Source organism: Denticeps clupeoides, chromosome 4 (assembly GCF_900700375.1).
Source record: "Denticeps clupeoides chromosome 4, fDenClu1.1, whole genome shotgun sequence".
NCBI lineage: Eukaryota > Metazoa > Chordata > Actinopteri > Clupeiformes > Denticipitidae > Denticeps > Denticeps clupeoides.
In genome coordinates this window covers 4,598,242-4,626,167 of record NC_041710.1, presented here as the reverse complement: position 1 = coordinate 4,626,167, position 27,926 = coordinate 4,598,242, and the positions used below count along the sequence as shown (strand labels likewise).

Here is a 27,926-nt window from a genome sequence, read left to right as displayed (position 1 = left end):
CATTTGTTATGGATCAGAACATTAATGTACACTTATTGTCCTTCTTTTTTGCAGTTGCTAGACTTTCCTGCTTTTCCTCAAATGCAGAGGAGAACCCAAGAGAGCAGCTGTGAAGTGACAGAAACCCACCAGCAGTGGCTTGCTGAGCTGTAAATCCTGCTTAACCCCTCTCCGTCCGAAGCCCCATGGCGCCCCCTAAAGGACATATCCAGTACAGTCTGTGTCTACAAGTGCGCTCTTTCACACAATTCAACACAATAATCATTTCCTCTGTGCTTCTCAACGCTAGTCTTTGTTGGCAGAGCTGCCGATGCATGAAAGCAAATGGTGGCTAGAATGTTCCGTGTTCGAATGGGCCCTAAAATCCAGCGGACAATCCTAAAAAAAGAAAAAAAAGACAAAAAACGAAACTGTGTCCTATTCTTTTGTAAATACAGCAATTTCATTTCGAACGATGGCTTCATCCGCCTCCTGCGGAACTCCATTTTAGCATAGCTGCAACGAAGTGGCCTTTTCCCAGCTCACTTCACTTAGTTGGACTTGTACAAGGGTCAAAAACTTGTCAGGCTGAGTGGGTGGGTTTGAGCCTGAGGTGTGTCTCTCTCTCTCTCTCTGTGTATGTGTGTGTGTGTGTGTGTGTGTTTTTATTCCCCTCACCACACTCTACCTGCTTTAACCAAATCCTCCGGTACCCCAGTTTACTGCCAGACTTTCTTACCCCAGTCCAGCATTCCACGCCAACCGGTTTCTTCTGAAGGGAATCATATCACGGCACGGAAGGCCCGGTCGCCTATCCTGCTGCGTTACCACAGAGCTGCGCATACCGAACTCTACCGAGAGTTACGGAGTTCCTCTCTTTTTCCCGTCGTTGAGTCGAATGAGTGGACCGGCGACAACGCGGGATCTCGATGCTCCGTGTCCTTCTTCACCTGAGTACGATGTGACCTTTCAGCAATTCAATGTTTCTAGCGGAGGCTTTGCTTGTGCAGCAAAAGCTTTTTTGTTGTGTCTCTATTTTTACCAACTATGTAATAATGCTGTACATTTGACATTGGCATTTTAGATATTATTGGCTTTATCGGGTGAGATGAACAGTTTCATTTGGCAGTATTTTATCTGAACAGCCAGTCGAGTTCCTTATTCAAAAAGTGCACTGTAAATTTCCAGCATTTTTTTTTTTTTTTTTTTTATCATTTTTTTGGTGAATGAAAAAAAAAAAAAAGAGTCTATTGTAATTATGGCCGATGTCTGATGGACAATCGTACTGAAGGTATTTCTAGTACTGTGAGACTGTGGCTATGGTCTTATGCGTACTCGTAGTGGAGCGCCCCATGCTGTAATCTATCGTGACAAACCATATCACTGTGCACAAGGTCCTTACTCAATGTTGCATTTGGTGTTTCAGTGCAAACAACGCGTCGGCTTATTGCACCGCCTGTAATAGCTGCTGTAACGTTTTAATGTGTGACACCTCCTCACCGCCGGATAGAGATCTATAGGGAAGGTGCCGGTTTTGTTTTTTTCTGCCCCAGACTCTGGCCCAGTTACAGGTGACCCCGTAGAGGTCACCGTCTCTGTCTGTGTGTCTATCTACATGTCTGTCAGTCTTTCTTTATGGCTGTCTGTGCTTCCATTTGCAGATTGTTAATGTTATTTGTTATGGCTGTTACGTTGTATGTTCTTTTTTCTAAAAAATGGGGAATTTGAAACCTGGACAAACAGACTGATGGAACGGAATGAGTCAATTGTTCAACTCGGATGTGAAGAAGCATAAGACACGGAACCAGAAAGTGCCAAAGTGAGGGTGTGGTGTGTTTTCCCTGATATCACGCTGGGGGTGGCGCTTCGTTTGGTCTGTTAATCAATTGCAAATGGCTGCTTGCTAGTCTAGAACCCTGAAGTTGATCATTTTCGCCCTGTTTCCATGGTAGTGTAAATGTGACTTGTCGTTGGAACAATGAAACCGCAAGCTTACCTATTTTGCAGGAATTGTGTGCACCTGAATGAAGGACTTGCACAGTTTGAAGAATGTTTCCACGTGGACCTGTCTGATCTGTCAGTGTTCTTCCTTTATTTAAATGTACCTTTAAACATGAGTGTCAGAAGTAGTTACCGTATACATGTTGCCATCATTGTATGGCGCTTACTAGCCAATGCAGCCTAGCAATAAAAATCTACAGTAGTTCACTGAAAGCAGAAAATATTATCCAAAACTAACTTCCCGTAGACGGACTTTATTTTTCATATTAAAAAGTTATTCTTCCAACTGGCATGTAGTTAATATAGACATTTCTCACAATCTTGTCTTTTTAATGCGTCCATGCGATCACTGATGGTAGTCTACTGAACTGGTTTATAAGGCAGTACATCAAATTTCCTCACCACCTTTTAATGAACCCCTTCTTTTAAAAAGACCACTAGGTGGCGCTACATGAATACTTATTCAGGCATCCTAACTAATAAGTGTTTGTTAGGAGAATATTGAATTCTAGGTCTGACATTGCTATTGTGTCATTATTTTTCCTATATATATATATATATATATATATATATATATATATACACACACACACACACACACACACACACACACACACACACACACATATATATGTGTGTGTGTGTGTGTGTGTGTGTATGTGTGTATATATATATATATACATACACACTTTTTTAATGTGTGTGTGTGTGTGTGTGTATATATATATATTGATATATATATATATATTGATATATATTGATACATTGATTTCATTGTCATATTTATTCAATGTGTGTTTGTATCTATTTAAGATCCATGAAGGTTGCATTGTGATTGCTGGCATGATTCTGTTCACAGATGGCACAGTGGGTTGTCACGGTGACAGGGAAAATCTACAGAGCCTGGCATCTTTGCACTCAATAACAGCATTTTCTCAAAATAAAGCCTGGGGCTTTTTTGTTCCTCAACTATTTTTTTTTCTTCTCCAAAGTAAATATGGGTGATGGGGAAGGTTGTTTTTTTTTTTTTTTTTTGGACAAATGTGTTCAGATTCGGTTCAGATTCAGTACACGTGTCTCCCAGCAGCCAGCAGTGTCCTGAGTGTTTCATGTACATGTTAGCTGATGAAGTACAACTTTACACCATGACCTTTCAACTCTGTCAGTCAGTCCGTCTCTCTCACAGCCTTTTTTTTTATCTGTCCCACTTGTTGAAAGTAATCTGTCCATTCCCTTGTCTGCCTTCCATATTCTGTGACTGCACAGCCGTGACAATAAAGCTGAACTCAAAGGGCTCAGATCACGAGTAAGCATCTTTATTTTCAGTGTGTGTGTGTGTGTATTCTATCATATATTTGTGATGTAAATAAATGTCCACACCCTTCAACGAATACTTTGTGAAAGCTCCTTTTGATCGAACAAGGTAATTTTAACAGGGGCGTGTACACTTTTTCTATCAACTATATATCCACACTCACATATATATATATGAAATTATCATTGCCCCTGTCCTGTAGGTAACATTTATGTAGGACAGGACAATGATGCCGGACGAAGCCGCTCCGCAGAGACACACTCGCCAGGTCTCTTGCGTACAGACATGAAAGGAGAACATTTTTAAAAAGGTATTGTGGTTTTCTGCGCCAGGTCCACGATTTTGTTCCGTGGCTGTCCTTTCAGCAGTGTGCTAAGACTAATTGAATTACCCCAGGCCCCACCCAGCAGACATTTTTAATCAAATCGCCCATATGTAAACATATTTGGCAAAACTCGCCCGCTCATCTTACATCCACTCAGAATCAAGGAGCACTTGTGACTGGAGGGACAGCTGCCAGTTTCACATTGGACAGAAAGAAGCGCTGCTATGCGCAATTTGCAATATTTGATTATGTTTTTATAATAATATAACAATATCGGAAAGCAATTACAATGGCATCACAACTGAGAAAAGAATAATACCTTCTACATAATAGAAAATAATATCGTATTGTAATATAATGTAATATAATACAGCTCTTGCATTTGGGTTTTCTTGGCTTCTTCCATTTCCCAAATTAATGGGTTGCCTCAGGAGTGGCCAGCTACCTTCCTTTATCTCTAACTCCCCAATATCTCGGCAGGACTTGAAGGGGACTATTCCCACATTCCAGGAAGAGAGATTTACAGATGTCCAGGTACCTTCATCTCCTTTGTAAGAACCGCATCCTTCGTTCACATTTCGAGAGTGAAAGGGACTGTCATTGTGAAACACTAAAGGACAGCACATGGTGACACGACGAAATGTGTCCTCTGTATTTAACCATCACCCTTGGTGAGCAGTGGGCAGCCATGACAGGCGCCCGCGGAGAAGTGTGGGGACGGTGCTTTGTTCAGTGGTACCTCAGTATCACCTTCCTTACTCGCTAGGTCACCACCGCAAAAAACTTTAATTAGATTCATTTATCCTTCTGTTTAAAGTTTCACAAATAGTAAAATCTGAAGCAGGCATATTGGTAGATGCATGTTTAGAAAACCAAAAATTCATACCTGTTTTTTTTTTGCAGATGCATGGCTGGAAGGACATCAAAATGAGAAATACAATTTTTTGTTGCCTGAATATGTTTTAAACCCAAGTTTTAAACCAGGTTAATTTAGTGTCTCGTAATTAAAATGTGTAGATATCTATTATGTTCGTATGAAGGACTGAGGAATGAGACGCTGTCTGTGGGCTCGCCGGCTCGCTAACGCATCTGGATGTCGGCCCAGCCTGTGATGAGGCAAGATTTCCTCATTTTAACTGGGGCCCTGAACTCAAATCAGCGGAGGGCTCTTGGTTTGGCAGTGATCGCTGACGGGGGGGAGGCGGTCTGTCTGCCAAATGTGACTTAGATAGATGGGCCTTCTGCATTTTAGTCTCTCTCTTTTTTGGTGCCAGAAAAGAACCCTCAAGCAGACATAGATCTATAGTCTCTATAGCTGGTCATTACTATACACACCGCGATGGGATTATATACCTCTAATAAAAAAAACATACGGTGACCAATGCTGTGCTTATTCCATTGCTTAATTTCAAAACATACATTTTGAGTTAGCTCAGCTTGATTATTTTAAGTAACCAATGATTTTATTAAGTTGCTCAAATTTGGCATTGAATTTAAATTAAACAACATATTCATACACAATCAAATCATGTTCTTCTTACTATTATGCGTTTTGTTGGAAACGATAAAATATTAAGTGGGATGTATGTGATTAAGTCAACTTAAGAAAAAAAAATTATCTTTTTTTCAGCATTGGAATAGAATAGATATTTTGTTGTTTTAGGCCACATGTGCATGTGTGTGTGAAAATGTGTGCGCACATGCAAGAATGGTAAAATGCGATGTAGCCACGGCTTTCCCTCACACCTCTCCTTCCATCTGAAGGTCCACCTGCTCAAAAGGGGCTAGTAGGCATATGGGCCTTGTAATTGGTTACAACAGCACAGCTGCAGGAAGCTCCTCTCAGACCTGCTCACTGCTAATAACTCCCACAAACAACAGGGCTTAACGGCTTCTTCTCCGCGACACACACGCACACACATTTACCCATCCTCTCGCACATATGGACATACAGTGGATATAAAAAGTGTGTACGGCCCTGTTCAAATGCCAGGTTTTTGTCATTTAAAAAAAATTATATATCGTTCCCGCTTTAAATGTGATTTATAGTCTGTATAATTCATTTGAAAAGCAAACTAATCTGGGTGATAATACAAAAAAAAGTACAATAAGGTGGTTGCATAAACGTGCACACCCTTAAACTAAGCGCCTTTTCATTTAATCCAAAAGTGTCTATCAGCATGGCCAGCTGCAATAATATGCTAAGAGTGACTTTCGCATAATTCCCCCCATCTTGACTAAAGGCCCACAAAGCAGGAAACTGCCAACACCATGCTTCACTATGGGCATGGAATTCTTTAACCACCAAAGGTTCAGACCGCAACACTTGTTTTGCTTATTTTACCCAAGAAAAGGCTTACAACGTCCAACCATGCAATTCCTGCAGCTCCTTTAGTGTTGCTGTAGGTCTCTTGGCAGCCTTCCTGGCCAGTTTCCATTTGGTCATTTCACCAACTTTCATCACTCTCCTGCTTTCTCCATATTACTGATGATTTTCATCTTTAAAAGTTCCACAAAAGATCCAATGCTGTGGACAATTTGGTATCCTTCTCCTATCAACAATTAGTTCCATTTCTACAAACCATGGACCCTGAATTGCTTCATTAATGTGCCTCAGCAAAGTATTGGTTTAAGGGTGTTCACACTTATGCAACCAGCTTTTGTTTTGTTTGTTTTTTTAAGTGGAAAAAGTTTTGTTATTATTATTGTTTATTATTACATCACAAAAAAAACTGAAAAATGACACTTTAACAAGAACACTTTTTATATTCACTGAAAACACATGTGACTCCTCACGTACAATAATTCACACGCTTTTCTTGCAGCCTACACTTCAAGATATGCAGACATGTCAACACCAACCCTCACGTGTGCAAATAAACTCACACGTTTAACACACACACACACACACACACACACACACACACTGAGCCTTCATACTGACTTAAATCTATTAATTTATTCAATGTGGGTATGTGATGTCCGTGACTACCTGTACAAGTGGCTCGGTCCCAGGGGTCACATGACCTTGGGCCTGCGTTTAATTCACACTGCTGAATTAGAATTTCTATGCTGCACACGGTGCAACGAGACAACATTCCTCCAGGACCATGCACAAAAGCATTAAACAATGCAAGGCAACACATCCAAATTTTTGGCATTTTTCAGATGCCCTTTATCCAAAGCGACTTACACTCAGTCCCCCTGAGGACACTCAGGTTTCAGTGTCTTGTAAGTGGGGTTTGAACCTGGGCCATCTGGTTCATAGACGAACGTCTTACCCACTAGGCTACCATCCCTGGGGATCGGGCAGTGGTGGCCTACCAGGCTTCAAATCCCAAACCGACAAGGTGCCACGGAGGTCCCCTTGACCAAGGCACTGTCCCCACACGCTTCTCCCCAGGCGCCTGTCATGGCTGCCCACTGCTCACCAAGGGTGATGGTTAAAAGCAGAGGACACGTTTCACCGCGTCACCGTGAAAATCGCTTCACTTTCACTGTAAATATCTACAGCAAGCGGTGCTGGACCAGGGCCAGGAAGATCGTGAAGGATCATGAAGCCACCCCAACAATGGATTGTTCTCTCTGCTGCGATCAGGGAAGCGCTGCCACTCCCTGAAGTCCAACACAGAGAGAATGAGGAGGAGCTTCTTCCCGCAGGCTATACGAGCTCTCAACAACCACAACACTACATAGAACTCCAACACACTTTCACTTCCAATCACTCTGGATTCAATACCCCTAGAAATCCTTTCACAAACTTTTAATTAATTTTTTAAACTCTTTTTACCTTGCACATTTACCTTGTTATACTTTGTCACTTTATACTTTGACTCCACCTATTTGCACACCTTAATCCCTACCTGCTTCACATTTTTTTATGTTAAAAGTGTAATATCTGGGTATGTTTTTGCAATATTTGCACATTGGTTCATCGTTTACTTGCAATATTTGCAATACTGTGGTCTGTAGCAGTCGCTAAAAAGCATTTCACTGCATGTCATACCGTGACAAATAAAATTTGAATTTGAATTAAAATGCATTCTGTAGACGGTGACCAACGCTGAATGAAGGTCCTCGTGTTGAACTTCAAGCTGTTCATCTGTAATGCTGATCCTCTAAGGGCATTCAGAGCCGGTGCCGGTGTTTGTCCTGACCGTGGGCGTGTCTCCTCCCAGCCCATTAAGCCCCTGACAGTGGCCATCTCGCAGCAGCTCACCTGTGACCGGAGGTGACGTGGCGCGGCGGGGCTCAGAGTCTCCTCACGTCCCGTCTCCCCTTGTCTCGTCTCACCCCGAGACTGCGAGCGCTGTCATTAACGTCTCCCCTCCGCACCTCCTCCATAAAAGCCGATAATGTGATAATTAAAGCGGCGGAGAGAGGAGAGCTGTCAGCGGCGGCGGAGCACAATGGCGCGCTTTCTCTGGTCGGGCCGCCCGGCGTCTCGGGGCCTCGACAGCGTCTTCGCCGTTTCATTAAAGAGATGATGATTTCATATCACGCCGGAATGGTGTTAAAACCAAAACCTGCTGATTTATGTATGAAAGCTGACTTATTTATTTACCTCGTACATGGGAGGCCTGTGTGTGTGTGTGTGTGTGTGTGTGTGTGTGTGTGTGTGCGTGTGTAAGAACCACAAAATCCTCTCCCTCTCTCTCTCTCTCTCTCTCTCTCAACCACACAATGATTTATTACCTGAAAAGACCAGAGAACTAATTAGTGGAGTAATTAATTAATATAAATTTGCATATTTGCATTTGCAATTAGTGCAGTCAACTGATTAGTCTGAAATGGGGAGTTTGACTCATCAGATGTCAGATCGGGTGCTGGACCAGAACGCACCAGCTGATGCATTTTCAAGGGGCAGAGACGTGCGTGTGTGTGTGTGTGTGTGTATGTGTGTGTGTTTGGACAGTTTCGCCCGCTGGAAACTGACATACACGCGCATCCATTAGCACCAGCTTCACATCCGCGTTATTATCGTCCTACATGTCGTTGGACGCCGTGTGCGTCAAAAAACGTTCCGTCCTGTGTCTTTGTCTGGCCTGCGCTGGCCACGTGCCAGGCCGGAGGGCCTTCCGGAGACCATACCTGCTCCCCACACCCGCCCAGCTCGGCTAAAGTCCACCGTCATGCCATCACAGGCGGCATTAACGTGCAAAAGAACCGTTTAAAGACCAAAAGTACGGCCAGGAGGATTTTTTTAGTATACTATTTCCTGTAAAAACGTGAATGAACAACGACGCAGGTCACGTTTTTTTTTTTTTTTTTTGGTTTAAAGTCTGTGGGTGAATAAAATAAAATATAAACGAGATATTAAAAAATAAAAACAACCTCCTGGTGCCAATTACTGGAGATTCCAGATGATATGCATGGGACAGAGATCCCTGGGGAGCGCACCACGTGATCGTCGCTGCCACGAGACGTCAGTGGCAGATGGCATGGGTACCCGCTCTAGCAGTTGGCATGGGTGTCATTTCTCAGCGAGCGAGGGTGAGAGAGAGAGAGAGAGAGAGAGAGAGAGGGAGAGGGAGGGAGATTAAAGGAATTCTGACAGCGGGGTTCTGGGTAAAAACGGCAGAATCGGAACATGCGGGACGAACCATCCTAGGACGCTCGGGTAAGGCGCGCGGCTTCGGTTCCCCGGATGCTCTGTGGGTGTTTGGGGGGGTCAAGGTCCGAAATCTGACCCCGGGGTGCTGACGGCGCGACAATCCTTCTCTGTCCAGGGACGATGTTGACGTCGCCTTTCGAGGACCAGGACATGATGTGCAGCTTCCCCCGCGGCCACCACCAGCAGCAGCAGGAGGCCGAGGAGGACGTGTCGGACAAGGAGGAGGACGACGAGGAGGAAGGCCAGCACCCCAAGCGGAAAGGGCCCCGGAAAAAGAAGGGCGGCGGCGAGCGGACGGAGCGGGTCAGAGTGCGCCGCCAGGAGGCCAACGCCCGGGAGCGCAGCCGCATGCACGGCCTGAACGACGCGCTGGAGAGCCTGCGCAAGGTGGTGCCGTGCTACTCCAAGACGCAGAAACTGTCCAAGATCGAGACGCTGCGGCTGGCCAAGAACTACATCTGGGCGCTGTCGGAGACGCTGAGCGCCGGCAAGCGGCCGGACCTGCTCGCCTTCGTGCAGACCCTGTGCAAGGGGCTCTCCCAGCCCACCACCAACCTGGTGGCGGGCTGCCTGCAGCTGAACGCCCGGAGCTTCCTCCCGGAGCGCGGCGGGCCCAGCTACGACGCCCCGTACCCGTACCCGGGGAGCCCGTACCCGGGCCCGGGCCCCGAGGCGGGCGCGCACGGCGCCGCGTACCACGGCCACCCCGGCGGCGCGTACGAGCCGTTCTACGAGGGCGCGTCGCCGCCCGACGACGCGCCGATCAGCCCGCCGGTCAACTTCAGCGGCGTGTTCGCCGTGAAGCACGGGGACGCGGCGGAGTACGGCGGCCGCTACGGCGGGCCCGGGTGCCTGGGTCCCGGCTCGGTGTTCCGGGTGTCGGCCGACAGTCGGTTCCCGTACGACCTGCACCTGCGGAGCCCGGCGTTCCCGGCGCAGGACGAGTTCGGCTTCCACCATTAATCAGCGGGATCTGTCAAAATGATTCTCCAACTGTATATACACACACACACACACACCCAAACCTTCATTTATTTAAAATTCGTTCCGGTTTCAGTCATCAGCCATTTCTTTATCGTTTGTTCGCCGCTTTTAATGGTGTGCGTATACATTTTGGCAGATTCTGTCTCGCTGCGTGATAAGCCGGACCACCCGTTTATAACCGAAATGTTTTATAAACCGAAAAAGCAAAAAAAAAAAAAGTGTGTAATACCATTTTAGTGATGCATTCGACTGCGGTTGTAAAAAAATATATACATTTTATGTCGGTGTTACTGGTTCATTGTGCCAATTATTGTTCATTTCTTTGATTTATCGATGGTCGCAACGACAAGAACAAAATAAACTATGCAACAAAGTGAACTGTTATTGCAGATAATCCGTCTTCGTCCATAGTTCATTAAAAGAAAAGAAAAATATCGAAATGCATTTTTTGCCCCCCTTTCCTCTCACGCAACCTTCTTACATTTGTCTCGATGCTTTGGTTACAAAAAATGTTAATTGAAATTGTCAGCAATGACAATTTAAGATTTAAAAATAATAATAATAAAACGACATTTTGTGAAATATGACGTTGAAGTGTTTTCGTTTCGAAGCAAATGAAGCTGGAGTCTGACTGCAGTTTAAAGTTATGTGGGTTCAACAGGATTCTTTTTTCGATTTCACACAGCGCATTAAATAAAACAGCATGAATTGATTAATTACTTAGTCCTTGGGGAAATCGAAAAAAAATTGTTATTTCATACATTTTATGCATGAAAAATCTTCCAAGTGTCTGAAGTCTAAAACAGGACGACGGATTAAAAAAGACGATTTTGACTTTTACCACTTCATCCGTTGCGAATATTGAGCATCAGCGTCGTTTACAATATTTTTGAAAGGACCCCCTGTCTTCGCTCAGGTTCGACTGCGGGAACTTCTGGACTTGTGAGTGGGCTAAATTTTAAAAAAGTGCATGGGTACAGGGAACAGTAGGTAGTTTTATAATAATCCATTTTCTCATCTCCCTGCCTTTCTACGTGACGTCATTTAGAAAGTCTTCTGCAGAATAATGTCGCAGTCTGTCCGGAGTGTCCATTTACTCACGAGAATAAAAAAGCTCATTCGACTAATAATCAAAGCTCGTGCCTAAGTAACTCTAATGAATAAAAGTGTGTGTGTGTGTGTGTGTGCGTGTGTGTGTGTTTGCTCTCCAGAAGCTGTAGAGAAATTAAGGTCCCCGGTGTGCTGTTGACTTGCGGGTTAAACTGCTTCCCTCTCCGGAGGCTGAGCGTTTAATGCCGAGCACCTACACGTCTCTGGCACCGGCTTTTTCTCCTCTGGAGTGGTGGTGAAGCGAAGCGTGTGTGTGTGTATGTGTATATACACATACTTAAATATGTGTATAATTTACAAATTTATGTATCATTTTTTTGATGTAGTAGTGTGTGTGTGTATATTTATATACTTGAAAGTGTGTAGTAGGTGTGCATATGTGTATGTGTGTATTTGTGTGTGCATTTATATATTTGAAAGTGTGTAGTAGGTGTGCATATGTGTGCGTATGTGTGTGTATATGTGTGTGTGTATATTTATATATTTGAAAGTGTGTAGTAGGTTGCATATGTGTGTATGTGTGTGTGTGTATATTTATATATTTGAAAGTGTGTAGTAGGTTTCATATGTGTGTATGTGTGTGTGTGTATATTTATATATTTGAAAGTGTGTAGGAGGTGTGTATATGTGTGTATGTGTGTATATGTGTGTGTTTACTCATTTCATCTCATCTGCCGTGTGTAGTAGGGTGTGTATCTGTGTGTGTGTTGTGTGTGGGTGTGTATGTGTGTGTCTCTTTCTCTCTTTGCCCGTGTGTCGTCGGTGTGTCTCTGTGTGTGTGTGTGTGGTGTGTATGTGTGTGTCTCTTTCTCTCTTTGCCGTGTGTCGTCGGTGTGTCTCTGTGTGTGTCTGTCTGGGTGTGTGTCTCTTTCCTCTCTTTGCCCGTGTGTCGTCGGTGTGTCTCTGTGTGTGTGTGTGTGTGTGTGTGTCTGTGTGTGTCTCTTTCTCTCTTTGCCCGTGTGTCGTCGGTGTGTATCTGTGTGTGTATGTATGGGTGTGTGTATATTTATATATTTGAAAGTGTGTAGTAGGTTGCATATGTGTGTATATGTGTGTGTGTTTATTTAAATATTTGAAATTGTGCAGCAGGTGTGCATATGTGTATATTTATATATTTGAACATGTACTAGGTTGCATGTGTGTGTATGTGTGTGTATATTCATATATTTGAAAGTGTGCAGTAGGTTGCATATGTGTGTGTATATGTGTGTGTATATTTATATAACTGAAAGTGTGTAGCAGGTTGCATATATGTGTATATGTGTGTGTGTGTGTATTTATATATCTGAAAGTGTGTAGCAGGTGTGCATATGTGTGTATGTGTGTGTGTTTGTATTTCTGAGGGCCTGAACTCTCTAGAGGTTGTGAGTTGTGAGAATGGAGGGGTGTTGCACCCACAGGGCAGACACTGAAGTTCTGGCACTCTGTGTTGGCGAAGGGTTAAATGCTGTCACTCCCCCACCTCTCTCTCTCACCCCCCCCCCTCCTCTATCCATCTCTCTCACCCCCCTCTCCCTCTCTCTCTCCATCTCTCCCACCCCTCCTCTCTCTCTCTCTCTCTCTCTCTGCTCATTAGGCTCCAGGAAAGTGTGAGGGAGCATATGGCTCAGTTTTGTGTGGGAGTCGGAGACGGGGTTGGGTGTGGGGTTTTTTTGGAGGAAATATATGGCACCCACAGCTTTATTAACGTGGCACAGGGACTGAGTGCGCGTGTCAGAAATGAAAGATGAGTCGAAAGCAGGATGTCTGAAATAAGCGTAAGAAACGGAGTAAAACCAGTGTCGGCCCTGCGAGACGCGCAGACTCTGTAATAAATAGCCGGTTAATATCGGCGCCACGCCCTCCTAATGTCGCGTTAACACGTCGGTCCTCCGACGGCCACGGAACATGAATAATTTTCACCTTTTTTTTTTTTTTTGGTGATGTGGGGAGGGGCACAGATGGCCTGGGACGCCAAACTCTGCCCATTAAATTCCTAATAATCATTTCTCCCGTGGAAAGATGGCGGGGTTAGTGGCCGGGGAAGGAATGAATGGGAACGCGCGGAGCGGGGGGATTTGGCGCTTTAATTAGGCGGCTTTAAGGAGCTGAGCCCGGCCGCGGTGCGTCCTGGGAGACGCGGGTGCAGGTGACGGGCCGCAGAAATGTGACACCGCACCGCGGGCCAGGACCTCATTTGCATGCCACACTGGCGCTGCCCTGGCGCCGGGCCTTATGAAGTTGGCACGGAGGTCGGTGCCCGGGCGTGGCGTGACGTCGCCACGGTGGCCCCTCCCATTTATTCTTATGCATCTTTTGTTCCGAATCTGTGACGTCACCCGGGAACTATGGAAAGCCGAGTGGGCATTTATTTCCATCTCCATCTGCAACTATAGTAGGGTGGTAGTAGCCTAGTGGGGTAACACACTCGCCTATGAACCAGAAGACCCAGGTTCAAACCCCATTTACTACCATTGTGTCCCTGAGCAAGACACTTAATCCTGAGTGTCTCCAGGGGGGGACTGTCCCTGTAACTACTGATTGTAAGTTGCTCTGGATAAATGCGTCCGATAAATGCTGTAAATGTATAGTTGCCTTTTTGGCACCACTTGGCCATTTTTCTGCACTCGTGCAACTAGTGGCACTTTTGTACAAATGGTTCGAAGAGGGTTGCACTAGTAGTGCCGAGTTTCGACCTGGTCGAAATTTTGAAGCACTAGTGGTCATTTCGACTGAACTCGTACAAATGTCTTACTAGAAGTACTAGTGAAAGCCAATATACCCCAAATGCTCACTGGTTAACTAGCCAAACCTTGCTTGCAGTACTAGTGAGGCCAACATGTTTACTAGTACTACTAGTGGGGTCCAAAATGGGGGAAAATGTTTCACTGAACATCTGCTTTGTTCATCTGCTTTGTTCCTCACGCAATAAAGGCATTTCTTGGGTGGAAGAGGAGATCCCAGGTCACATTGGACAGTAAAACTACTACAGCACATGTAAAGAGATGTTTTACTGTAGTGAAATGAGCTTTAACATGGTATTTCTGTTACTTGGTACATGGTACATTGCACGTCTTGATTGACTTTACAGCACAGCTTTTGGTAAAATTGGCCTTGGTCCACTTTCTAATGTAAAAAAAAAACCAACAATAAATTAGTTACTGTGACTTCAGGGAAAGTTATTATTGTTCTTCAGAAATCACTGAAAATTGGACACGATTACAACTAGACATTTGCACTTCGTTGGTTGGAGTAAGTTGCAGGTCACCATCAGGGATGCAGCCTGTCTGATGGAAACGGTTGCTGTCATGAAGGTATTTTCCTTGTATGCAGATTCATATGTTGGACATTTCTGCTGGGTGGACTCACGAGGGAAAAACACAAGAAGATGAAATGCATAACAAATGGCTTTTCAAATTTTTTTTGAGAAGTTGCTGATACAAGGTGGTACTGCTTGGGGAGGAATGATGAAAATTTGCCCGTGTGTGGAGCAACCCCGCATCCCTCTGACGCTCTGATGATAAATCTCTCTCCCCCGTTATCACATGCAACTTTCGGGTGTCCTATAACCTCTCATTTTTCTTCTTCTTTTCTGTTCAGCTCTATTATTTCACGAATGCATTTCACAGGAGATATTTTTTCGCTTGCTGCCTCTAGTTCCCTATCCCACAATGCACCTCTCCAGTGTCTGAGTCCCTCTGGGATCCCGCTGGGCCTCAGGCCACTTCCTCCCCGCAGCCGCCAGGGATTGGCGGAACGTGGGCTGTCTGGCGGAGGAGGATGGGTACAGGATTTTGGTTCCGATCCAAAAATGTGTCACACGGGACGTGCATCGCCTGCTGGAGGCAGAGACTCTACTGCTAATGGGCCCAACAGCCATTAGCACCACCTGGGGATTTGGGAGGAGGTGTGTGGTTGGGGGTGCAAAAAAGAAGGAAATCTCAGGCGAGCGACAGTGAGTCAATCTATCTATCTATCTATCTATCTATCTATCTATCTATCTATCTATCTATCTATCTATCTATCTATCTATCTATCTATCTATCTATCTATCTATCTGTGTGTGTGTGTGTATGTCTGTATGTCTGTATATGTGTTTGTGTGTGTGTGTGTGTGTGTGTGTATATATATATATATATATATTGAATATTGACATTGTAATTATATCTGATGAACAATAGAAGGCACTTTTTTGTTTTAATACGCTGGAAAACGAGTGAAACTCCTGTGTCAACAGAAACCACAAACGTGGTTTGAAATATGCGAGCAAGAAAAAACATTTTTATATTGTTCTATTAAAGTCTTGTTAAAAGAAAAACATAACACGGGACGTACGAAAAGGAAAAAAGAAAAGAGATTCGCTGTAAACATGCAGGGCAGGTGTTGACGATGCAAATGAAACGGATGACAGATGGCGAGCTTCACGATCGCTCACCGTGCAGATAATGGATGAAGGTAATCAAATTCCTCTGTGGGTTTGTGACTTTCTTCAGAACTTTGTCATCAATAGCGCTATCAAACGCTGCAGCTCAACACATCCCTTCTGGTGGGGAACAGAACACGGCCCTGAAATGTTTTCGGCAAAGTTGTTTTTTTTTTTTTTTGCTTTATTCACAGTTATAATTTTAACTGTTTCCTTGTCACTCGCGGGGATGGTGATACGGCCGATGGCACGATGTATGTTCAAATTCCAAAATTCATTCAGAAATGTAGCAGCAGAAATGTGAAGCACGGCCAATGTTTTATTCAAGATCATTAATGTTCTGTCCACCTAGAAGCCACTTCTTCATCTGGATGGCACTCAGATGGCCTTTTGAGTTGGATGTCACATGGCTCAAAAGCAGGAAGCTGACGTCGTTTAATATTTCCAGAGAAAGCCTGGAGCTAAGAAATACTCTCCAAAAGCAGCCAACAGAGGGTCAGGTGAACATCCATCTGTATTTAGAACCAGGGCAAGATCATAAGATCCCAATCCTGCAGCTCTTCATCCAAACCCATGATTTAGGCACCCGTCAGAGTGAGAAGAAGTCTGAAGAGTGGATCGGAACCTGTTGAACAGACATGAACATCACACCATTTTCATACCCATTTTCATATCTGAAGGAGGATCATTTAATCATATCTGAAGGTGGTTGGAGTATGTGATCCAAGTCTGTGCTCCTGGATCTCCTCAGATAACTCAGTAGCGCCTTCCACTATGATAAACGACATGTTCTTTCTATTCATCAGCAGAATAGCATCATATCTGAAGGAGGTTCATTTCATCATCATATCATCATAGCATCATATCTGTCATGGTAAACTCAGCAGAGCTGTTCTATCGTCTCCCTTAGGACGTACCGCACAACTTATTTGTCGTGTGGTTTTGTATCATTACACGTGTTCCATGCAATGACACTACAGTAGATTTAGATGAATAAATGATAATATTAGTCTGCTCTTTATTCCTATTCACCCACAGAAATCAATAACCAGTAAAGCAGAGTTTTGCAGCAATAATAAGTCATCTGAACTTCATATGAACTAAAAAAATTGGTTTTACTAAGAAAATCATTGTATTCCTACTACCAACTTTAGCGTGATGCATATGCATGTACTGTATATATTTATGTTTTATTTTCTGTCTGTGCAGTAACCTTTGCTTGTTTTTCTCTGATGGAATCTAATAAAGATCTTTACACCCGGAGCACAAGCAGTAAAACAAGGGACGTACCAGCCTGTAAATATGAGCATAAACACCCACATACGCCAGTAAAACATAAGAAAAAATAAAAAAAAAGCCATATACACCCCCATCCACACACACATACGTTCCCCACCATGCTACGGGTGCAGGGCATTATGGTACCAATTCATGGCTGACAGAGCACCGCTATCCTCGGGCACAGCTGCCAAGCTGCCAGTCTGCGCCGTCACACCTTACCGCCTTTAAAGATTGCCCTGCAGAGACTTTCCCCTGCGCCGCACAGCCTGCCGGCCCAGGAGGGTTTTTCTTTTTTTTTTGCGAGGCAGGAACGCTGCCAAGAAGTGCCCACCAGAGACGGCGGATCTATACATCCCGGCCCCGTAATCAATTCGCCGGGCATTACGTGTGATGTATGCACGCACATGCACTTCCCCTTCCCCGCCTCTCCTTCTCCGGTAATCCTCGCGAACGGCGGCCGGCGGACGGCAGAATGTAAATGAGACGTTTATTGCACAGAAGCGTTCGTCAAGCTGGGCTGGAAAGACTTCAATGGCCCTGATGAATATGCATGCAAATTTGTTAATTAAGTTAATTATTCTGCTGAAAATTTCATTTGTCTTCCCAAGGACATTTCGGCGATGATTTCAACATGCTTCTGCCATTAGTCATGCGCCGCGCCGCTCCAAATCACTTAGGTCCACTTCTCTGGGAAAGTTTGGCGGCGCGCAGGTCTGCCGGCTTCAGCCGCAACTTAAAAAATTGCCGAGATGCCGCATAAAGGCCTGAAAGCGGTGGCTAAATAACGCAACGCGGCCCCACAAGGCGGGAAAACGCAGGGGTCACGCTCAGGTCACCGCAGGCAGGTGCGCTGCGGCCTGGGCAGACAGAGATGGAGAGGGAAGCGGGGACGTTGAGAAGGAGACCGATTAAGAGCAGGAATGAAGAACAGATGCATCGATTTCGCAATTAAATCTTCACCCGCTCATTAATTATGCTGTGCGCTTCAGCTAAACGCAGACCCGAACATCTTGAAAAACAAGGATGCCAGGTCTGGACGTGCAAAAACATATATAAATTTTTTTTTTGTTAAGAGTGCAAGTTGTTTGAAGTTTAGCTGCTTAAACCATTTGAGATATTATTTTAAATGATCTGGTGCGACTTTGACCTCAGTCTTTTACGTGGTAATGGTCAAGCCAATTATCAAGAGGTATAATTACTGCAGCAATTAATTAGCTGTGCGCTGGCCCTCTAGTGGCTGCCTTCGGTGTAACAACACGAGGTCGGCCGGTTTTCAGCGTGTGAATCCTGACTTTACGCTAGAAAAATCGTGGCACTGTGATGGCACATTAACGAAAAGATCATCTAGCAAAAGAGTCACACGTGTCGTTCAAAAACCATTACAGTTAATTGGGACTGAAGAAAATCATATTTGTTCACACTGAGGCTGGGACCGACTGCTTCATGAAAGGGGAAGCGCGTCCTGCGAGCGAAGGGTGAAGAAGTCTGATGCGAAGTAATCGAGTAGAAAACAACAGATGTTTGGCTTCTGGCGGAAATAAATAAATAATAAACACACGCACAAAAAATAAAAAAAATAATAGGACACGTTCGCCAAAGAGGCACAAAGACCGTAAAAGAGGATGTCTTTTCGGAAAAGTAGGCGACAGATGCAGCATGTTGGTTTATCACATCCCTCCCCGCCCCCTCCCCACTCCCAGAAGTCTCGAGCCGTAGAAAAGTATTACCCCCCGAAGACTGATCAAGATGGGGGGGAGAGGGGGCTCTTAATGGGGAACGGCGACTGGTGCTCTCCCGTTCCACGTTCCTGAGATATGAGACGTAATTCCACCACTGTAAACTTTTAAAAAAAGGTGCCTTTATCAGCACAATGCACGTGACGATCGAGGGTTGAGGCGCCTGGAAACGCCTGCGGCCTGTAGGAATGGCCGCGTGCGCCATCTTTTCCCGCGCCCTTCCTGAGCCTCTCCGGTTTCGTCTCGCGTGCCGTTGTCAGGAAACAGCTGGTGACATCATTCCAGGAATAACAGCATGGAAGCTCGCTTTCTTTCTTTTATTCCTACATTAATTACATGAAAAAAAAAAAGAGTGATGGGGGCTTTTAACGCAGGTTTTCATTTCACGTCGATGACACTATTTATTCTACTGAAGTCTCCATCGGTCAAGGTCAACATAACAGGTAGCCCGTCCTCCGTTAATATTCAACGTTCATTAAAAATGATGAGAATAATCCTGATCGTGGGTGGGTGTACTTTTCGCAGCCCGCTCCTCTCGACTCTCCTGCCCTTGGCACTTTATCAGAGCGTGTAAGGTGTTTTAGTTAATTAAGTTTAATACGTCCCGCGAGGAATGAATCCGAGGACTGGTCAGATCCTGGCTGGCTGGCTGGCTGGCTGGCTGCGTTTCCAGGCTGCTGTGGTTAATTTGACGGCAGTAACCGCCGAGCGCACCGGTGATCCTGTACCTGGGAGCGGCTTCCACCTGCCCAGCGATTTGGATCCAAGGACGTCACGAGAAAAAAAAAAGAAGATGCTCACGTGTGCACCATCTCTTTCCCTCTTTAGTTTTAATCCGTTTTCTATTTTTATTTGTTTTATGCATTAGGAATCCCGTCAACAAAAATCTATACTGTTGGATTTATTTCCTTTAAATCCACACTAATCCACACTAGCGTACGTGACCGAGGAGGTTCGAGGCAATCAAGTGCACAGAATTATACTTTAATGAAAAGTACAGAAAATAATGCACATAAACAAGAGACAGAAAGTGAATACATAAAAGCCAAACACACCAAAACACACCTGTTGTCACCAGTTGTGAAGTAACAGTTGATCATCTAAAACATTTGCATTGAAAAACCATGCAGTGACAGGAAGAAGGTCAGGTCTTCACGGCCAAGTAACGTTATTCCTTCATCCTGAGGGGAAAGACATCCTCTCTGATGCACTTTCAGCTTTGGACTGCAGCTCACCAGACCCAGCATTCCCCAGCACTGATGTGCAAGACGGGTTCAGATTTGCTGATTTTACCGTCTTCATTTCCTCTTTCTCGCGAACTTCTTTATTTGCTGAAGTTTCAGTCTTCGTAGAGTCACCTCTGCATTCGGGGACATTTGGCAACGTTGCATTTTGAAATACTGGGAAGGTTTTGTGGTCTCCAACGACCGGCCATAACATTATGACCATGCACATGATACTGTAGCCGCCTCCAGCACGTCCTACAGATGGAAATGGAAATATCTCCAACCCCACCCGAACCATTTTGGCAGTCTGGCAGGGCGCTTCATGTTGCTGAAAGCGAAGATCTCCGTGGGGCGTATTGGATTGAATGAGCCTCGGCTCCCCATGACCATGTTGCTGGTTCAACAGACATCCAAAAGGGGCTGCAGCTTTGGAGATGCTGTGACCAGACCAGAACGTTTCAATACTTGCTCTTGGCATTTATATTTTGCAGTCAAGAGTTCACCATCCCACTCACTGCCAGATGTTCTTCAGTTTGGCTGGTGCAAATCCTGATTTAATATTCGGCGACAGAAGATGAACTGATGACAGGTGTCGATGGTGTCGTTCCAGGTTGAAAGCATCTTAGATGAGTCAAATTTCCACTTCTCCCACTTTAAACCCCGAGACGTTTGTTTGGTGGGCTGGGGAGGGGTGGGTTTCACACGTTTGGGAGCTGAAGGTCTGCGTCCTCTCCCTAACCGAGAGAAGCCTGAAGCCACCAACAACACGAAGATAACGTCTGAACTTCCCTCCACCAAAGATATGGACGATGGGGTTGAGGCAGCAGTGGAAATAAGCCAGTGTGTGAGTGACAAGGTGCGTCCACACACTTGAGGTGTAATCCAGTGGAAAAAGGTTCAAGATGTTGAGTGAATGGATGAAAAGGAAGATGTTAAAGGGAGCCCAGCAGATGAAGAAGCCTATGACGATGCAGAAGATGAGCCTCACCGCCTCATCCCTCTTCTTTATCCTGCTCCTCCGTACGGTGGCCCAGATTTTTGCATAGCAGAATGTGATGACGATGAAAGGTAAGAGGAAGAAGAGAGAAATCTGCGTGTAAATTTCCACCAGAGTCAGGGTTGTCTGCTGGGTCGAGACGCACAAGGTTCCTTCAGGGCTCTCCATTATGCTGGAGAACATCACCTCGGGCACGCTGGACATCACACACACCAGCCACAGTAGAGCACAGCAGAGGTGAACCCTGAAGCCGCCGCTGGTCTGGACAGACGCAGACACGGCGTGGACCACGGCGCGGTACCGGTGCACGGTCATGGCAGAAAGGAAGGCCATGTAGCTGTAGAGGCCCAGGAAGATGGCGCCGTTCAGGAGTCGGCAGGCCGCCTCCCCGAACGGCCACCCGTAGACGTGGTGAACCACCCAGACCGGCAGCGGCAGGACGAACAGCAGGTCGGAGGCGGTCAGGTGCAGGAGCAGCAGGCTGGAGGTCTTCCTCAGGTTCTCCTGCTTGAGCAGAGCCCAGAGGAGGAAGAGGTTCCCCAGCAGGCTCACGATGAAGATGACGCAGTATAAAACTGCAGCGATTATATTGACGGGACCCAGCAGCTCATTGTCCTCCAGCATTATTGGTTCATAATAGTCTGAGATGTTCCAGGCCTGGTCCGTTTCCATGGCAATTCTCCAACCTGCACCCACCGCACAGAAGGCGTCAACATGAGATCTTTTCTCTCAAGCCGACTTTTTCGTAAAATAATACATTTTATTTTCGTATTCGCGTGTAATTTTTCTAGTACTCTTATTGAGATTATTATTAAAATAATGTCTTTTTTATTTTTGTCCACGATTAAATTGGTAGTTACCCTGAAGCCGGTCTTGAGGCGGATTTTGGGAGATCTTCTCGACTCCACGGCACTCCTGCGATGAAACAGAGAGCGAAAAGGAACCTGCGACAGAGCAACTCGGGCCAAACCCACCAGCGCAGGCACTTCTTCTTCTGACAGCTGGGAAAATCCGGTCATTGCGGCACGTTCCGCCCGGCGCTGCCGCTTGGTGGGGATTTAGGAAGCTGCTCTGCGGGCGGAGGAGAGGAGGCTGAACAGCTGCGTCTTGAACTTCCGCCGGAGCATGAAGAAGACGGGGTTGACGCAGCAGTGGGAGTAGGCCAGGATGTGCATCCGGCGGTCCTCGCAGTCCTCGCCGTCCTCGCCGTCCCTGTAGCGCCACGTCATTAACACCACCTCCCCCTGCCGCTGGACATGGACATGACGGTCCTGAAGATGCAGAGGTGGCAGAACACGTTGACGAGCAGGGAGACGAGGAACAGGAAGACCAGCTGCAGGTCCCCGCGTCCCCGGCGTCCCCGGAACTCTCGCAGGCGAAGGTGCCGTCCCGGACCATCACGGCCTCCGAGTGGACGGCCTCCCTCAGACACAGGAGCCTCGTCCGGGCCGTCACCATGGTGACGAAGCGGTCCAGCGTCATGGCGGTGGTGAGCATGAGGCCGCCGTACACACGCCGAACGCCCAGTGGTGCAGGTGCGAGGCGGTGCAGAAGGGGTGCGTGAGGGCGAAGAGGAGGTCGAAGCAGGCGTGGCAGAGGAAGAACAGGCCGGACACCCGGCGCGCGTCCCCGCAGACGACCAGGGAGTTCCCCAGAACGGCGAGGACGAAGACGGCCAGGCTCCGCCGGCTCGCACAGCTCGATCGGGACTTCCTCCGCGACGGCTTCCGTCGTCTAGCCAACATTAAATGATCAAAATCTCAATAAATATTCTTTTTATTTAAAAATAAATATATCTTCTTTTCCAGACAGAGAAACTTAGCGTGCTCAAGGTCGGCACGGAGTCATCTTGAGGTTCAGAGGAACTGAAAAGCTGATGATACATCTCCTTCTTTCACATTCAGTTCACCAGAGGTCTCCTGCTGTTAACCCCGTCAACGTCATGTTGTCTTTATCGCAGATACGTGTTTTTAAGGAGGCGGCCGGAAATAAAGGTCGCAGTTTGAGGCCCGAAGACCAATCTTATTTGCTCAGAGCCAGGAAATCCTATTCAGAGCATTTGTGTGGAAGATGAATGGAAGTGGCAGCATTTGAAGGTTCTGAGCTCGAGCATGGCGCAACGGTGGGCCGACGCCTGATGAATCACACCTTCAGTTGGATCACGTGGACGGTTGGGCGCATTGGTGTTGGGTAACGAACCCTGGTTCGGGTGGAGATCCTGGAGGACGCTGTTGCTGCAGTAATAGTTCAGTAACCCGAGGGAAGGAATGATGATGACACAATGAAAATGTCAGCAGCGACAAAACGCAATTTACATAAAACAAATTGAATACAACAACTTCTCCGTTGTAAATGTAGCATGTCGACGTTGTAATAATTCCAACAAGGGCTTTCTGGGGAGGGCTTCCTTCTCAGCATCGTAGTCAAAGAAGAGTGACAGCAGTCATCTGTCACTCCTGCCCTATTAACATAGATGAAAAAAACTCCATGGGTTTAAATCTGTAACCTATACAACACTTTAAAACTATACAGTTGACACAGGCAGGATGTTATATTTCTGTAATGTCAGCCACATATATTTTACGGGCATTAAAAAAAAAAAAAAAAAATCCTTTCTCTAGCTAAATTCAAATGAGAGGCTTGTTTATCCCTGCTGGGCTCGAAGCACGATTTGTATGTGTGACAATGATGTAAATGTGAATTACACTTGGCACCAACACGGGGAGCCCTGGAGCAAAATGTGCCAAATGTTGCAGAGCGCTGTTTTAATTTTCTAAAAAGAAGGCTTTTTAGATCGGGGTGAACGTGAGGCTGGAGCTCATCTACCTGGACATAGCATCAGCCTCTTCTGCAAATTCCATACATTCATCTGAAAAGCCATATTATACATATAGAAATATTTTTTAGAAACCACTACTGTTCACTAATTGGAATCTGTCTGAAAACTAGGTGGGGTAATTCACTATCTGGCTCTGCTGATGTTATATCGCCCTCTTGTGTTCTCCAAATGCAAATGCTGCATACTCAAGGAATGAATGCCATATTTAACTTTTTTTAAAAACAATATTTTTTAAAAAGAAGAAGAAAAGTCATGGTATTTGAAAAGAGAATTTTCCAGGCCATGTAAGGTTTTGGAATACGAAATAAACATATAAAGCCATAGAAAATTAATCAAAATCTGATTAAGACATGAATTAATGTAACTCACGAGCGAGAAATGTTTACAACTACAACGTTTAAAACTCTTTGCCGGCTTTATGTAGTGAACCACATCACATGGTGCTGTGTGTGTTGCTTCCATGTTTCTCCGCAGCCACGTGTCTTCTTTTAAAAAAGCATGTAAATTACAACATAAGATCTATGCCGGAACATGTTTGGGGTCCACTTTACTCGAGCTCGGGCTGCGCAAACTTTAAGCTTTACAGTGTTTTTATGGTAAATTTTCATATTTGCACAGAAATGTTAACAAATGGTCATGAAAATTTGCATTAGAGAATTTGAAAAGTTATGGAAATTCTTTTGTAAAAATGTGTAAGAACCCTGGATGTTCTTCTGATCTGTGAAGATCATTATAATCCAACTTGGCAGAAAATTAACTCAAGATAAAAAGACTGAAGAATTTGGACGAGTGAACAGTTAAAAAACATCATACTTTATGGAACCATAACTGACACATGACAGAATCATGCTTAAAACAAGCTGCTGGCATCATTCCGAATACATATAAACTATGCTTGATGACAACAATGGATTATATTCCTTTTTTTATACTACTTAACAACTATATATACTTTGCAGTATATTTAAATACCTGTTTTAGGATAGGAAGGGTGAACAAGATGATAGTGCTTTATGTTTTAATTTCATTTTCTTATTTAATTCACATTAGTCTAAATATGATATAATGCATTCTGACCCCTCTGCTGAAACTAAGTGGTACACTCCAGTCTTCTGTATTTTCAGTCTCTGGTTAGGATAAATAATCTGCTATATTACTGTTATTTCCTTGTTGTGTGTCTCAAGACAGATAATTTCTAACAACAGCTCACATCAATCAAATAATCAATTTTTATTTATTGACACAAAGCACCTCACATTACAGTCAAATTCCAGGAAAAAACTCCCTGAGCAGACAAATAGAAAGAAACCTTGAGAGGAACCAATGTTCAGAAAGGGGAAGCCGTCCTCCTCTGGTCGGTACTGGATTAGGCACATATTTACTCAAATCTTTTCAGAAACTGGAAATTCATGTCTGAAAATGCTTCCTTTCCAAGTGTTTCAGCTCTGTGTACTATTTTATATGTCAATTCCATGAACTCATTTCAGTCAGACTCATTTTATATATATAAACAAATGCTTTTCATTGTATAACTAATCAAATTATCTTGCATCTCACACCAAAAATCTATTAAACATTTATTGAATGATTTATGTTACAATACTATATATTTTTTGGGGCCCAACAGAGTTAAGAAAATACAAGAAAATACAATAAAATTTCAAATAAAAAAAATCACACAAACATTACAGCATAATTGGCCTTGATCTCAAAAATGACTGCCATAAATGCGTGTACAACGTTAGCGCTGCTGAAACAAAAATTGAGATGCTGATTCTGGTTCGTCCTGGCCTTCAACCATCCTGCAACAAAACTGCCACAACTTTCTCTTGAACTTTCTCTTTATCACGGGGTTCCTCCGAAGATGATGATGAAAATGACTTCTCTCGTCTTTGTAAGAGGGACAACTTGCACAATTGGTGGCTGCCAAATACAGTTTTGCTTCCCTGTAACTGCTGTAATATCAACATTTTTGTGATTCGTTTCTGTGATTAATTCAAGTTAAAAAAAATTTACAATTTACAGGTTTGTCTACAATGTGCCTGTAATTGGACCAGGTGAAAAAAGCACAGCTTTTTATGTATTCATTGATTGCAAAATGTGAAATAACTTTATTTTAAGTGATTAACAGCCCAAAACTATATACCTTCACTTCTTCTTGTATGCATACTCATGTGTTCACAAGTTGATGGAGCTCTTAACATTCGCCTGCTCTGCTGTACTTTTTGTCTATGGGGCAGTGGTGGCATGGTGGGTAAGGAAACTAATCAGAAGGTTGCCGGTTCAAATCCCGACCACCGAAGTGCCACAGAGGTGCTACTGAGCAAGGCACCACGGTCGCCTCTCATGGTTACATATACAATATGCAGATTATGACATAATCTATAACATAAGGATGCTAATGCAAATTACAACTTTACCTACTCTGTCTGTGTCTTGTTGTCTTAATGTCTTTTTATGGCATTAACTCAATCAAGCCAGGTGTGCTAAATATGTGTTTTTTAGTAGAATTGGAATTTATATTTATTGTTAACGTACTTCACACATTTAAAAATGTCAGCTTTTGCACCCCTGGGCATTCAACTGTACACAAATATGTAAAAAAAAAATTTGATGTCTTCATTTGCTTGATCAATACAATATATTGTATTATATATTTATATTGTATATATTATATATATTTTTTTAATTTATTATATTCTGCATGCATACAAACCACTGTTGGAGCTTCTAGAAGGCGAATCTCATTAATACATTGAGATGTCTTCACCATTGGATACAATCTGGCTGTTTCGACGTTGACCTTCAATTGCCCTCCAGTAATACCACAGCAGCTTTTTCAGATGGTTCCTGAACTTAACCCCCACAAACACGTAAAACAGGGGGTTCAGGCAGCAGTGTGAGAATGCAATCAGTCGGCAAATGTAGAACGCGTAATCCACTCTAGTGCTGACACCACAGTCAGTGAACGGTTCTACTGACAAGTCCGTCAAGGTCTTCAAAAAGAGGGCCATGTTGTAAGGTCCCCATCCCATAAAGAAGACAATCACAATACAGAGAATGAGCTTGACAGTCTTGTTCTTGGTGTGAGACGTGGGTCGAAGAAGGCGTACAAGAATCTGTACATAACAAAAAGCAATGATTGTGAAAGACACCAGAAAAAATGCATTTTGCTGATAGGCTCCAACCATCTTCCACCGAGTGCTATTATATTCACAGTGCATTGAGTTATCATTGTCGTTTTTACTGGTGGTCTTGAGGAGGGCTGGGGCAGCTGACAAAAGGCTTGTAAGCCACGCAGCAACAGAGATTACGGGACAGTAGCAGGTCGTCCTTGACGTGACCACGGACAGGGGATGAACAACAGCCATGTAGCGATGAATGGTCATGACGGTCAAGAAAATGATACTGCTGTAAAAGCTGGTGTCAAAAATGAAGCTGACCGCCTTGCATACAGGCTCTCCAAAGATCCAGGTGTGGAGTTCGTAGGCCGCCCAGAAAGGCAGCCCCAGGGTGAACATGAGGTCTGACACAGCCAGGTTCAAGATGAACGCATTGGTCAGCGACTTCAGGTTTTCATATTTCACCAAGATCACCAAGACCAGAATGTTGCCAACCAGGCTGAAGATGATCACAGCAGAGAAAAATACTGAAGTGACGAGGGCTCCAAAAATCTGTACTTCTTCTTTATTGCAAAAACCAGATGGGCTATAATTGTTATAATCATAATAGTCATCATCATCCATTGACGGGTTTTCTCCATTATCCATCTCTAAAAAATATAAAGTGAAAAAAAAAAATTATATATATATATATATATATATATATATATATACACACACACACACACACACACACACACACACACACACACACACACACACACAAATATATATACAAATATACAAATAAACAAAAGCTCAGTTAAATACAGTTTTTCATAGGATTCCAGCACAATTTCTTACTTTCTTCCAGAGATTCTGGATCCATGTAAGCCTCACCTGGACTGTATTTGTTCTGCCCAACTTCACAGGAACAACTGTTCTCGTGCTCATCCGTATTACACACATATATTCCTGTACCTGGGGTCACCTGTTCACGATTCTCTGAAAGAGGA

At 44.5% G+C, this 27,926-nt stretch overlaps 4 protein-coding genes across 8 annotated transcripts in view; 2 read left to right on the top strand and 2 right to left on the bottom strand.

Annotated features, from left to right (window-relative positions):
* The window catches only part of pde1cb (phosphodiesterase 1C, calmodulin-dependent b), a 67,921-nt gene extending 65,352 nt beyond the window's left edge, over nucleotides 1-2,569 (top strand). For all 3 annotated transcript variants that reach the window (XM_028976008.1, XM_028976009.1, XM_028976010.1), the window contains one exon: nucleotides 55-2,569. The gene's annotated coding sequence lies outside the window, so the exon portion shown is untranslated. The remainder of the gene's footprint in view (nucleotides 1-54) is intronic.
* Nucleotides 2,570-9,113: 6,544 nt separating this feature from the next.
* neurod6b (neuronal differentiation 6b) lies at nucleotides 9,114-10,517 on the top strand. The gene is made up of 2 exons (XM_028976043.1): nucleotides 9,114-9,240; nucleotides 9,350-10,517. Exon 2 carries the CDS (start codon nucleotides 9,355-9,357, stop codon nucleotides 10,195-10,197), a length of 843 nt encoding a protein of 280 aa, XP_028831876.1. The 5' UTR covers nucleotides 9,114-9,240; nucleotides 9,350-9,354; the 3' UTR covers nucleotides 10,198-10,517.
* An 8,809-nt stretch (nucleotides 10,518-19,326) lies between these two features.
* xcr1b.3 (chemokine (C motif) receptor 1b, duplicate 3) lies at nucleotides 19,327-22,437 on the bottom strand. Of its 2 annotated transcripts, XR_003749479.1 has the most exons (3): nucleotides 21,831-22,437; nucleotides 19,813-21,656; nucleotides 19,327-19,492 (listed from the first exon to the last, which is right to left on the bottom strand). XR_003749479.1 is itself a non-coding variant. In XM_028976014.1 (2 exons), exons 1-2 carry the CDS (start codon nucleotides 22,426-22,428, stop codon nucleotides 20,605-20,607), a joined length of 1,650 nt encoding a protein of 549 aa, XP_028831847.1. In that variant the 5' UTR covers nucleotides 22,429-22,437; the 3' UTR covers nucleotides 19,716-20,604. The 2 variants fall into 2 exon arrangements, 1 of the variants encoding a protein (XP_028831847.1); XM_028976014.1 differs by lacking the exon at nucleotides 19,327-19,492 and having other exon boundaries at nucleotides 19,716-21,656.
* A 2,578-nt stretch (nucleotides 22,438-25,015) lies between these two features.
* xcr1b.1 (chemokine (C motif) receptor 1b, duplicate 1) lies at nucleotides 25,016-27,854 on the bottom strand. 2 transcript variants are annotated; one of them, XM_028976034.1, is made up of 2 exons: nucleotides 27,811-27,854; nucleotides 25,016-27,581 (listed from the first exon to the last, which is right to left on the bottom strand). In XM_028976034.1, exon 2 carries the CDS (start codon nucleotides 27,577-27,579, stop codon nucleotides 26,557-26,559), a length of 1,023 nt encoding a protein of 340 aa, XP_028831867.1. In that variant the 5' UTR covers nucleotides 27,580-27,581; nucleotides 27,811-27,854; the 3' UTR covers nucleotides 25,016-26,556. The 2 variants fall into 2 exon arrangements, with proteins under 2 accessions (XP_028831867.1, XP_028831866.1); XM_028976033.1 differs by having other exon boundaries at nucleotides 27,775-27,835.
* Nucleotides 27,855-27,926: the final 72 nt, after the last annotated feature.